Source organism: Lonchura striata, chromosome 3 (assembly GCF_050655825.1).
Source record: "Lonchura striata isolate lonStrDom1 chromosome 3, ASM5065582v1, whole genome shotgun sequence".
Lineage (NCBI taxonomy): Eukaryota > Metazoa > Chordata > Aves > Passeriformes > Estrildidae > Lonchura > Lonchura striata.
The window spans coordinates 68783009-68797102 of record NC_140705.1 but is presented as its reverse complement, the minus strand read 5'-3'; the positions used below and the strand labels follow the sequence as shown (position 1 = coordinate 68797102).

Sequence of the window (14094 nt, the reverse complement as noted above, 5' to 3'; positions counted from 1 at the left end):
TGAGTCAGTACAAGTAAACTCTTTTTCTGTGGATACAAAGATCTTCAGAAAGAACCTTCAGAGCACTGCGAGCATTTGAATAAACCCCAGAGGAGGGATCAACATGATTGTAATCAGATTATTTTTGATCTTCTGCCACTAGATGGTGTCTGGTTACCTGAGCTGTAACCACAGCTGTATTAATAAAAAAACAACCCTCCGACTCGCTGAATTCTTGCGCTTACCACTTTTGCTGATGTTTTGGGTAAGGTATTTTCAAGGGGGATTTGGCTTTTCAAGTCTTACTTTTGATCTTTGTATGGTCTTTTAAATGGGAAAAGATGAAGTCTTTGATGAGGATTCTTGCATCAACAGAAGCAATGAACTACAGAGCACCTTAACAGCCAAGGAAATGTGAGCCAGGCTTGAGTAATGCAAAATATCTTTTCTAAAAGTAAGGCGGAGTAATGCAAAGTCCAGAGGGCAAAAACCATCACCACTGTCCAACTTCGTAAGCATTAAAGGACCATAAAAGTCAGTTTGAGGAAAAACGAAACCCTTCCTGTGTGGTTGTGCAGCTTGGTGTTTGTGGTGTTTTACCTCTCCTTCGACAGCTACTGCAGAGCTGTTGAGAGGAAAGCTGCAGGGAAAAGAAAGGGTATGAGAGCACAGAAGAAATGTGGGGTCCATGAAAGCGTAGTGGCAAAGAGCATTATCTGTTTTACCCGTGTAATTAAACACAAGGACAAACAGAAAACTGCAATGCTTCGCCCTGTTCCCAGATCTGCTAATAAATAAGGCACCAGGGGGCCTCAGCCATTCACGAGCAAGAACCATATCAACTCTTTACTTGCTGAACTAATGCACTTCAAAGACTTCATTTAAGCAAGAGAGAGGCAACAGAAAAGGAGCGTTAAAATTCAGCTATATAAAAAATTGCAGTAAAATTACTAGAAAAGTGACTCGAGCTCAGTCTTCCTGTTTTCATGGCAAGTTTCAAAGTATGGTTTCATGTTGGAAAAATAACAAATCCCCCTTACTACTATCAAACTGGGAGATGGAATGATTTAAAATTAAATCTTGAAAAGGTGTGTTTGAGACCCTTTGATCAGCTCAAGTATTGAGGGTGTTTGGAGCTACCTGTGCTGCATGTGAAGGAAGTCAATTCAGTGATGAAACTCATGAGTTTAGGGCTGTTTAGCTATAATTTAAGAGTCCTCTTTGAGTTTTTTCTCAGTGATACTGCACATACAAGCATAAAGCAGACTCTTATTCTATAAGGGTATTACAAATCAGTGTACCCACCACAATTTGTTTTCACTGATGTCAGTCAGGTTGCATGGAGACTCTCCCACACATCTGGATCTTGTAACAGTACACTTGAAACCATTCAACAGCTGCCTGGTAATAAGATTAATTCAAAGAAATATTTTATACAGAAAAGCTTCAATTTTACTTTTTTTTTTCTCTAAGACACAAGAATTACATCTATTTGAGTGCTGTATGGAGACTGCACAGCAAAGTAATAGGGTTGTGGGATCCAATTACAAGCAGCCTAAAAAAAACCCAAACCTTCTCTTATGTCCAATCTATTTTCCATTTGAGGCAGCTGCAGCTGGATGCATCTTGGGAGTTCAAGGCAGCACACTGATCCAAGATACAAAGAATAAAACATTGTTCTCTTGCACAACTCTGGGAAGCTTCTCAAGTAATGAAAACAAACAGAAAACTGTACTTGAAGGCTCTCCCTTTGGAATTAGTAACTTGCCTAACCACCTGAAATGCTGAATCAGAAATTACTCTTATTTAAGTGGTACTGGGCAGTTTTGCATTAAGAAAATTATACCTGAGCCGTGTGCAATGTCATGGCTAACTTGAGGATGATAAACTGTAGTTAGTGGGTGTTTAGCTGATTACACTAATACAGTACTTAAGGTTTAAAACATTAGACATGTTTTACAGCCTGATGGTATACACTGGCAGTAAGGAATAAATTTTGAGGTTTGCCTGAAGGTACACTGCACTCAGAAGTATTTTGCTGCTGAATGTTTTGGCATCTCATGACTGGACTCACTGTCTTTTAAACATTCCATGAGAACAATGACAGCCTAGAGCAGAACAAATGCAGAATCCAAAATACAGAGAGATACAGAATATAAGAGATCTCATCTCCAGAATAGCCTTCTGTAATAGAGCAGTAGTTCTTCATTTCCAAACCAATGATTATACTTCAGATTTCTATATTAGAATCAATATTTTGTTCATATTATGCCCTTTTATTAATTGAAATGACAGTCTTTAATTTAAACATTTTATAAAGCTCCCTTTTCTGTGAAAACATTAATCCTGACTTCAACATAATATCAATCTTTTGGATTAAGGTTCTTCTTGTCCTACTGACTTAGTCCCCATCCTGCATTTGCAGTGCATGTAACTTTGCAGCAAATTCTGAAGGCTGTGCTCTTGAACTTCATGATTCAAGCCTGCAGCCTGACAGGTGAGCTGCTCACCTGATACTGAATGCTAATAGCCTTGCTTTTAACCACCTAAATTATGTACATTTTCACATCCCACTAGTGAGTTTGAAGCTGCTGATATTACCTCATGACAAATATTTATAAGCAGACAGTAATTTGGCACAGAATGTCTCTTGACACTGAATAACGCTGTTAGCCATCAGTGCTCAGTGAATTGCACTAAAGGAATGAGGAGCAGATCCAGAAGGGGTCACATCAAAGATGTGGCATTGAGACCCTCCTATCCCTCTCTGTACACTCAGTCACTACAAGGTCCAAATTTCACCTGGTGCATACCCAGCTCAATAGTGTGACCCTGTCTAGGACCCCATACTCCAACACATACTCCATAAAGGCAAGCTTAGTGTAAGTCTTCTACCACCTAAAGAGAGGGCATAGAACCAAACCTTTTTGGGGAAATGACAAGAAGTAATGACCACTAGCCACATTATAGGAAATGTCCATTGGACTTCAACACTGCAGTGGTTCAGGACTGAAATGCTGTCCAGAGAGGCTGTTGCATCTCCATCTTTGGGCATTTCAGAAGACTGGACAAGGTCCTAAGCAATCTGTTTTATATGGAAGTCATACCAACTTTGATCTGAAGACTTGACATGCTCCAGAGCTTCCTTACAATCAAAATTTCTCTATGAATTTTCTAAGAATGCACATAGTTAACAAACTTGAGAAATAGTATCATGTATGCTGGTTATTTTATTTGCCTTTTGAAGCCAAGATTATTGAGGGTCATGTGTATAAAATCTATGGTTCTTGAAGAAAAAATTATTCTGGATAAAAATCTGTGAAAGAAACTCTTCCTATGTGTTTCTTTACTGTTGTACATTTGTTGCTTATTAAAACAATGTCTGAAGGAGGGTTTTTTACAGAAGAACATGCTCATTCTCCTTTTGGGATTCTTCATTAAAGTAAAAGCCAAGCTCAAAATGAAGGAAATAAGAATTGCATAACTGCAGGAACATAAACTTATCACAGCACCAGAGAATGAAAATGAAGATAAATTTTCTTGCTCCACTAGTAATAGAATGCTATTTCAGAAAAAATGTACAGTTTACAGAGGTTTTCAGACCCTAATGTAATTTCTCACAGGCAGTCAATCTAGCAGACAAGCTAAGAAACAGAGACAAATATGACAACTGCCAAGTTATCCTTGAAAACTTGGATTCTGGGGAACACCCAGTGAGGACTGAACTTTCACAGGGAGAACATAAATCCCACAAGAGAAGCAATTTCCTGCTTTCTGTCTTAATCAATGGGTAACATTAAAAACATATTTACTGGCAAATTCCAGGCTCCAGGTCCATAAAATTAATCAGCAAAACCTAGCAGAGAGATGGGTATCACATGTAGCTAGGGTAAAGCACATGAAGACCACAGACATCTGTCATTACTGAGTTTTCCTGCCGTGACAGGGCACAGACACATCTGTCTGGAGGAGATGCATCATGCCAGATGTTTCCGGCCCAGGACCAACTACACTTTATTTAATAGATACAAGAGGCCATATCAGACGTCATCCTCTGACTTATTAATTGGGTGTAACAGTACAGAATCTAGCAGACATGCCAGGATTTAGGCTGAAACACCTATAAAGCAAAACCCATGGGTTCTCCAGGTTAAGGTCAGATAAAAATGCCGGTGTAGCCTGTCAGTACAGAAATCTAGTAACAAGCCATATAAACACAGAAATTAATTGCAGTATATCAGTCTTTTACTGCTTGGAAGAAATCAGTGCCATGGTTGCATTGCCACTTGGGAAGCAAAAGTCTAAAAGGATACTCTGCCTAGAAGAGGATGCAATGTGTGGTTTGCCATCTCCCATATGTTTGAAATTACAACAGACCACTAAAAGGAAACTATTCATTACAGTGAAATCCCTTAAAAATACATGAAATACATTTTCTCAATTGTTAATCACCTGTAATACAATACAAGGGGATAAATCTCATGCTTATAAATCCATCAACAGGGACCTCTGGATTCAAGCTGCTGGATAGGTTTACCAGCTTCTTAGCACACTAGTACTTTGCTGCTGTTTGGCATTAAAGGAAGTCCCTGTAACACACTTGCTGTACTTGCTGTACAGTTATTGTGCACAAACAGTCGTAGCTGGAGGACTTAGTCCTGGAAAAGGTGGTGCAGGTGGGTATTAATTGGGAGTACCAACTTGAGGGAGTTAGATGCACCATGAAATGCCAGCAGTGGCTCACCAGGGTGTCTGGGGCTATGTGAGAAATGAGGGAAGTTACGCTCAGCATCCTGCTCTCCCTCTGTTTGGGAGCTGGATGGACTATTACTGTCGTCTGGTTTATCCGGTTAGGTGTCTTACCTGCATAAAGCGGGGAACAGATGTGAAAAACAAAACCTTCTGCTCTTGGGGTTTGCCCCTAAACAGAACAGGATCTGGAATAAACAGTGCCTGGGATAGCATGGTTCTAGCGGGAAAGGAAGAGACTGGAAAGGTTTCTGAAATCCAGTGTGACACATTTATTCTGTCTCTTAGTCTCCCACCCAGCAGCACCCAGCTGAACTGACTAAAGACCTCAAATACACAGTACAACCATCATCTTGCTAATTGCTTACCCCACCTCCGAAACTTCACACACTTCTGCATCCACTGCCATAAAACCTTCAGCTGCCTTCAATAACATTTACCCTTTCACTATAACCCTGGGAAGTTCCTGGAAAGATTTCCTCAATGCTGCTGTGCAAGTTACTGGGTAAGATCCAGAGTCACCATGTGCCATGGCCCACCAACATCTGTACAGCCAACCAATTTCCTCATGCTGAAGGCCCTGCACTACAGAACTCCTCTGTGTGCACCAGACACCCCATAGAGTAGGAAATATTGCCTGCTTGGAGTGAGCAACACACCACCACAAACCAAATGGATTCTGGTGAATACTGATGACTAAGAAGGCAAAGGCTGAAACACAGCATATCTTGGTTATTTGTGGTAATAGCACTTGGTCCCCATTCATCAGCTCCAGAATCCTTCTGGTCAAAAACCCCATTAAGTTACTGCAGTCCCACCTGCTTTGCCACAAAGCAGCAGGGAAGGTCACTCACTGCATTCCACTTCCAGCTTAGCCTTTTGTGTGTCAAGCAAAACTCCAGAGTCATCAATACGTACATTTGTAGGATGCCATATAGTGACCTTTCACCAATTTTACTGCCATGCTGCCCTAGATTTATAAATAAGATAAAAGGACACACTTCAATTAGACTAGAATTTAAACAAAGAAAGTGATTCAATCACTTCATGAACAATCTCCTGCTACATCCCCAGCTGGGGACTCAGGTTCTGAAGGTAATATTTCATTCTTACAGACAGGCCAAGCAGGGGTCTTCTCACAACTGTGTTCCTTTAGCCATACATGTTTCACATCCTGCTGGCTTGTTTGTTTTTGTTGGTGTGTGTTGTTGTTGTGGTTTTTGTTTTGGTTTGGTTTTTTTGGTTGTTGTAGTTTTTTGGTTTTGGTTTTTTTTTTCTCCCAGCAAATTCTCCAAGGAATACGTTATGAAATACTACATAAAACCCACCAGTTTGCATTCAACCATAGGCTAAACTGATGCATTGTGACACTGCCGTGGCGGGGCCATTATCGTCTAGTAATCATCTGTCATTCTTAATCATACGCCGTCAAGTTGAAAATCTAATGTGTTGTGACAAAACTGTGCTAGGGGATAACTGCAGAGTAAGCAGTTTGTCAGTCTGGAAAAACACACTGGTCAGGATGCCGAGCTTCAGAAAGCCACACTGGATTTTCACTGTGAGGAAGGTTATTTGCAAGTTAAAAAGTGAGTGAAATTGGGGTTTTCAAACACTCTTCAGATGGAAAGGTAACTAAACCATCCAATTAAGCCAAAGGAAGCCACCCTACTTTCAGTAGTTTCACTATTTTGCTACTTATTACAAGATTGGTAAACATCATTAATAATCTTACCAGTAACTATTTTCATGTGTGCTGGAAGATCTGAACAGACATTTAAGAAAACATTAACTTACCTCTGGAATAGCTCTAGGAAGTATTTTGTCTTTTTTTTAAACATTGAAACAATTGTTCTTCATTCCTGGAAAACCTGGGAATCTACAGATTTTTGTAGCAAAAACCCCATAAACTTCAGTTACACAGAGACTGCAGTTCAACCAGAGATTGCTATGACTACCAGTCCCAGCCTATAATAATACTATCATATTTTCCATTATCTCTTTAACCTCAAACATAATGTAAAAAACATACTTGACATTTACTTGCTCCTGAGGCAAGTCTAGAACAGTGAAACAAGAAACAGTTAGAAAAAATAAAGAATAGGTGAATTAGACCCAGGTCAGCAGGAGAAAACCCTGTCTTATAGAAAGTTACCATTAACTCTCTAGGGTTAGAAGAAGGAAACTGAAAATTCACATTTTCAGCATCCAAAATACTTGTGAACTTTGAAGAGGAAAAATGTGATAGACACAGGAAGAATTTCCTCAATTGGATAATGCTAAATATGTAATCAAAAGTTGACATTCCTGGCCAGACTGAATAAAATAAGGAACTCAATACCACTGATCATTTTTAGAGGCCAAAGATTTAGCAAGACTCAATGAGAAAGTAAACAGATACAGGAATAGGGAACTCTGGAGTGCCATCACACAGAAACCCCCCAAACACTAGCAGCTTAGCTGGCTATTAAAGACCAGCCAGTTAACAAAAGGTGGGAAGAAAACTTGAAGGAACTTCAGCAGTTACTCATTTCTAGGAATTGGAATGCTGAATTTGTGCAAACTTTGAAAGTTTTGCAAACTGCCACATCTACACCACTGTCATGGATCTGCTGAAGCTTCCCCTCATTTAGTGCTACCTACTCCCAGATATGATACCAGAGTTCCCAAGTCTAAAAGCTCAGTCCACAGTAATACTGTTTCTCTTATTGTGCTGCAGACTACTCAGCTCACACATCAACTCTAGAAGTTCTGCTGAGGTATATTTTCCTTGATATCTATATAATTGCTGACTGATTTGCATAGAATTACCTGACTAGTGTTAATACGTTAATAACCATCATAATGCATGAAGAGAAACATTGTGTTGATTCATATTTTAAAAAAGACATAAAGCAATGCCTACAGTCCAATTCCATGTGCAGACCCCAGAACAGATCACCAACAATCTCCTGCTGTAACTCCAAATGCCACCCTTTGAATCCCATTAGTATTCTCCTTGCAAAGCACCCTAGCACCCAGAAACCCAGTAACAGGGTATTTTTGACCATAGGGATAAATTCTACCCCTTTTTATTCTTGTCCTTGTTCTATATTTTCATCGTTAGAAGTCTGAACTACAGGATAACTGAATTATGCTTACTTGACAAAGGTAAACAAGAATTTACAAGCAGCAAAGAAGATTCAGCCTAAACAGAGAAACTGTGTTCTTTGAGCACTCTCATATGTATTTGTTTTGAAGTATCCTACAGCTTCCAGAATACTAAGCCCCAACACTCTTTTTCCCCATGATGCTGCACCTTGGAAGAGGAGTACTATCACTAGATATGAGTTAGCTAAAACCCAGAACACAAGAAAATATATTTGAGACACCATATATCACTTCCTTCTGCAGGCATGACATTTTTTTTTATAGAAAATAAAAACCAACCATTTTTATTGACTGTACTGTAGATACCTGTACAGAGTGTAAACTTTAATATTTCACCAGATATGTGAATACTTCTGGAGAAAGAGTTATCAAGCACCTTCATTTCAACAACTTTTTGATATTTACAGTAAGACACCTGATTAAGTGTATGAATAGAATGAATTAAGAGTTATAAAAAGTTATACAAAAAGATCTTTAAAACATTTGTATGTTTTGTTATTTTATGATAAATATACAATTAAAGAGGAAGATGTCACACTGTTAAGACTCAGAATTGGCTCTGTTTAAAACCGTCACCATTGTGTCTGAAGAGGGAGTGAGGAAATGGGGATGTTAGCTTAATGCTCTGATCACAACACACAGTGAAATGTGCTCTGGCAGGAGCCTAACAAGCCCTGTTTTGCCCTGACACAGGTTGATTTGCATGCAAGCTTCCTTCCTTCCCACAGTGGGGAAATCAAACTTCACTTCCAGATTTATTCTGCTAATTTGACATATAAGTATGCATTTAGATTTTCCCTCTCCAAACTTACTGGTGGTGATGAAAACATCAACTTCACTTTGATTTTCAGAACACCATTTTTGCTGTTACTGAACACTGGCACATAAATGGGCACCACTATATTTTTTTTCTTTTAAGCACCAAACCAGAGGTGAGATTTCTGAAAATCAGATTTTAACTGCCATGGTTTCTTATGGTCTACAAAAAGGCCATGGTTAGCTAAAGAAGAAAGATTACTAAGATAGAATTCAGAGACCACTTTGAGGCTTATAGAATCAAACATAGAAATACTCCTTTAAAACCCCTCAGAAAACAAATGTGACTAACTCTTTAAAACCACTTGTCTCTCAATGAGTCAACATCCATTCTTTGACCTATTAGCAATTGTTCAAAATATCTAAATTTTTTTAAGTGGATTTTAGGGAACTACTCAGGAATCCACATCAAACAGAAGAAAGATAAATCTCTTAAAACCTAACAAAAACTTCAAATATATCCACTAAACAATGTTGATTATCTATAACGAATCATGTGCTGTAGGAAAGCATCACATGAGCCAGGGTGAGAATTATAATCCTTACAACACATGGATAAAGTACTTCTGTAGTACAGAAGTCAAAATCTGAGATTCAAGTTTTTGAAGTGGAAGGACTGGTAGTGAGAAGGAATGTGCTGTTACTGGGTATTCCCCCTCATCTGTTCATCCTTGGGACCCCCTGATTGTTTCTCAGCTAGAGATAAGCCCAGTCACATGTATGATGGGCAAAGCACACCACTTCTGCAGAAAACTGCTGCTCACTCCAAGGTACAATTCAGTCTCAGGATTTGAGTAGTTCCACTCTCTTTACTATGTTCTGTGTTTTGTTACTTCCATTTTGCCAAGAGACATATCCTCCTTGTCTGGGACAGATGCAACTAAGGCCTCCACATTTACCTTTAACAGCAAAGATGTAATTTTAGAAGGAATAAGGTGAAGTTGGACCCAACCTGGGCAGTTCTGTCTTACTTAACTGCTACAAAAACAGCCTCTGCTTGTGTGTGTGTGCGTGTGTGTGTCTGCATATGTGCATTGTGGCTTGCTGTCAGCAGCATGGAGCACTTATCTTAAGGGCCTGATTGTGTTGATAGGAGTGAATTGTTTACAGCACATTTCCAAAAGGTGTCTGCTGCTCTAAGGATTATTTTAATGCTCAGTTTCTTTCTATACAATCTACTCCGACTGTGTTGTCAGGGCAGCGGCAAGTACGGCCTCCCGGGGTAGCCAAGCAGAGGTGAGTACAGCCACCATTATTCACCGTACAGTAGTTATGGCCTGGAAAAAAAAGATGAAAAACCTGAGAGAAAAACAAATGCAAACCCACCATAAAATCTGAAATAAACACATACAAGAGACATTAAGATTTATGGCTACATTAGGGAAAGAAGCCATAATGAGATTAGGAGTGGAAAAAAATTATGCTTTGGGGAGATAAGAGTCACTGTATCCCTTGTGTCAACTTGACATTCACATGAAAGAAAGATCAAGATATCAGAGTGAAAGAGGCAACATGAATCAAGTGGGCTGTTCCTAAAATACGCTTCAAAGCTGACCACATGGTCACAGATACTAGAATGAAGAGAAGTGAGTGAATAAATAGAGAAGTGCAAGGTGGGGACAAAGTCCAAAACATCTTCTTCAAATACCAGCTGCACAAAGACAGAGGAATGATCCATGAAAACAAACAAACAAAAATGAATTGGGTGGTTGGGAAAATGTTAACATTAGAGTGAAATGAAAGAGAAGCCAGTGCTAGAACCAGGGGATAAGAGAGGAAAGGCATCCATCCAGAAAATCACTTGAAATAGGCATAAGACATAGAAAGAAATTACACAAATATTTTGATTATAGGTATAATCAGAAGTTTATAGGTATAGGATTATAGGTATAAGAATATAGTCAGAGCACACAATATTGTTAAATTTTGCACTGCCTACCAAAATAGATCAGTGAATGAACTAGTAATAACAATATAACTGATTTCTTAATTATGACATATGTATTTTTAAGCTCTGAGCCAGAACTTCCACTAAATTGTTATTGCATATGTTAAGTAATTTGAAGAGAAACTATCCTAAGGATTTTTTATAGTCCCAAAGTAAAAATAGCACAACTCCTATAATTCCAGCCATATTGGAATAAAAACCAGCAAATGCTTCTCCTGTGATTTGCCAAGAACACACAACTGCTTCACAAAAAGAAAATTATATTTCATGGATATTAGCTTCCTCTCTTCCTCTTTTCAATAGCATATCTGGAAAACTTCACATTCAACAAAGCAAAAGGGCCAGCTCAGTCCAGCCACTCTACCACCTGCTGTTTTCTGAACATTTCGTTTTGAAAAACACTAGATGTCATTAAAGACATCTGAAAGACCATAATATTTCTGTAGTTTAAACTTAATAAATGAATAATAAGGCCCTAGCTATGAATATAGCATTCAATTTAGGAGATGATACATTAGCATTTCTAGATGCCCATCTTAATCATACACATGCTTTTGCCTTCTCCCCTACCAGTTTTGGTTTCACGTGGCAACTAAAACAATTGCTTTTATGGAAAAGCAACTAGGGGGCTTTTAATTTCTTACTAAACAGAAATTTAAGCACTAACCTAAATCTTCACTACCCAAATCAGTTAGCAGCTTATAAATGGGAGCTGCTACTAAGTTCTTTTAGACAGTAAGGTGTTACACAGCTGGAAAAACACAAGAATCATCTGGATTACCTCCTGGGCACTGAGCAAAGGCTGTGGTGATTCCATAGAGTCGTGAGCGCTTGTGAGGCTGGAAGTTATCATTTTCTAATGAGATCGTACGATCCACTGCTACAACAGCATCCCTACCACATGCAGAAGAAAATATACAGAAGTGAGATGAGGGTGAAAGTATGGGGGAAAACAAAACAACACAAAAAAAAACCTCCCAAAAAACCCCAACCAACCAGTCAAAAAAAAAACCAAAACAAAACCAAACATGGAGAAAATTAGAAGTTGCTTCTTTTTTTTACATTAGGAAGAGATACCAGAAGTAAAATCCTCCAAGTCATCACCTTTCCTGGACAAACTTAGTATGTTATGACTTTCATTCTAGGCAGCTAAGAAATTTATAAAGGAGAAACCTGAATAATTTTGAAGGTACTTCCAGTTCTGGACACTGTCCCTCTACAGGAGGGATGCATGTGTTGGTAGTTATGGTACAATTTTCACATTCTGCCCCCTGACAAGTATTGTGGTATAGCTGACATCGCAGCTATTATAACAATTGTGGACAATGATGTATTTTAGGTGGAGCCTGATCTCCAGAAGGAATATAGCTAGTCATAAGCAATCCTTCCTTCCTAAGTATAAAAGGACAGTTGAGTGACACACTCGTAGCATGTTGTTCCTCAAGCTTGTTCTAGAATAGCACTTCCCAGAGGTTAGTTTCTAACTTGGAAACTCTCACACACAGTAATAGCTACTGCTGCTGCAATTGATAGAGGCATTTGGGTAAGACTTTGCTGATAGAGCTCATAAAGCCATTTACATCAAGTAAAAATATTTATTTTAAAATGCAGGGACTGGATTTTTTCCCAGAAGTTAAAGTAAACCTCTAAGTCTTGTTCATATGGCAACATTTTAGAGCATTTGCAATAAAGAAAGTGTCATCAAGATAGTGAATGCTTTTTTTCCCCCCTTATTTTTGATTGAACATTCATATAATATAGGGCATAGAAAGCCAAGAGTGATGAAATGTCTGCCCTCTACAATGCATCTGCTGTAAGAGAAAAAAGTTACTGCCCACTCCTTTCCCAAGAATGTTCAGTGTTAAAAGCATTTTATTGAAGGACAAATCACTGTGCTAAAAAGTGAAAACTCAGTTAACTGGCAGCATTAATAGGTCAACTCTACATATCCACTCCACCCTGCATCAGCTATTGCCAGGAAAGCAACAAAACAGGAATGTGTGAGAGGTCAGGCTTGAGAAATGTGGTATATACTTCAGTTTCTACCGGGGAGAAAAAAAAAAAGATGAAAGTACTCCATAATTCCTTTAGCAGATAACATACCTTCTCCAGTCTGTATAGTATAAATTCTTCCCATAGCTTGTAACGCCAAAAGGATACTGAATTCCTTCAATAATCTTTCGTCTACCAAGCTGATTAGGGTTCATGCATTCCAGCCTCTTGGTACCTGGATGTAGTGAAACAATTAAGCCTTTGAATCAGAACAAGAGAGCTCTCATCAGGGATGAAACACAAGCACAAATATGCAAACATGAACAGGGTAGAAATTCCTGGAAATCTTTTAGTTTGCTGCTTAGTCAAAGCCTTCCTCCATGTCACATGTGTACATGTGCCGAAAATTGAATGGATAAATACGCTGATGCTAATGCTACTCAGCACACCACCAAAGTTAAAGTCCCAGGCTGCCATGGCCAATGCTCACAAACTGAGATTCCTGCTATGGATTCCAGAATCCTTGGGCTGGTGTGGAAATTGATAGAAGGCCTCCTCCATTCTGGAGGGATACTTCAACCGTTAACTGGTTCCACCTGCTCTGGAAGACATTTCTGCAAAGTTTGTTTGGTGAGCATGTTCTTGAAATGTTTGCTGGATTGAACCATGAAGGTGAGACTGCAGAAAGAACATCTAATTCATAGATGCAAATAGGGTGCAAAAGGGTCTACCATTAAAGCCACTACAGGCTGGGAACACTGCTAATGGATGTAAACACCTGTAGGTTTTTCCTAAGTAATGTGTTTCAGAAATAGACCAAAAAAGGAGAAGATGCAAATGTGAGAACAAGACAGGAAGAGAGAAAAAGTAACTAGAGATAGCAGAAGAAGATACATTTGAAGATTGGAGAAGGTGTTTTACAGTGAAAAAGAGAGCCTGGCCATTTTAATTTATCCAAAATTTGAAAGGTGACTTGAAGTGTAAAAGCACCTCCACAGGAAGACATCCCTGCTAGAGTATACAGGGTGAAAGACAGCAAGATGCCAAAAGATAAAAATTAAATGAGAATTAAAAGCACACTTCCACCCCACCCACTGTCACAAAACTAACAATGGGTTTGTGGCAGAACTTTGATCCCTTGATCTTTTGGGTGCATTGCTTTTTCAAGACTTCTGTCAAATATAAGCCAGACTTGGCCTCAGGTTACAGGCCTTAAAACAATAGTGCCAGGACAACATTCTGTAAAGCAGATTAGATAAATCTGTGGTTTTCCCTAGTCATAAACCAACAACTTCTACAATGCCCTAAGCACCACCTAATAAAACAGCCACATACAAGACACACAGACATAAATCTGTTGCATTCCTAGAAGGTTTTGTGATCAGAATTGAAATCCTTCAGCCTGCACACAGTCTCATGTGAATAGCAATGAATAAATCATTAAAGCCAAAAGCTATGTCTGA

At 38.9% G+C, this 14094-nt stretch overlaps 1 protein-coding gene across 2 annotated transcripts in view; it reads right to left on the bottom strand.

Annotated features, from left to right (window-relative positions):
* Window positions 1–8102: 8102 nt before the first annotated feature.
* The window catches only part of NID1 (nidogen 1), a 42658-nt gene continuing 36666 nt past the window's right edge, over window positions 8103–14094 (bottom strand). For both annotated transcript variants that reach the window (XM_085575424.1, XM_021527091.3), the window contains exons 18-20: window positions 12743–12866; window positions 11421–11533; window positions 8103–9968 (exon numbers count right to left, since the gene is read on the bottom strand). In XM_085575424.1, the coding sequence (XP_085431550.1) occupies window positions 9847–9968; window positions 11421–11533; window positions 12743–12866 (359 nt within the window). In that variant the 3' untranslated portion in view covers window positions 8103–9846. The remainder of the gene's footprint in view (window positions 9969–11420; window positions 11534–12742; window positions 12867–14094) is intronic.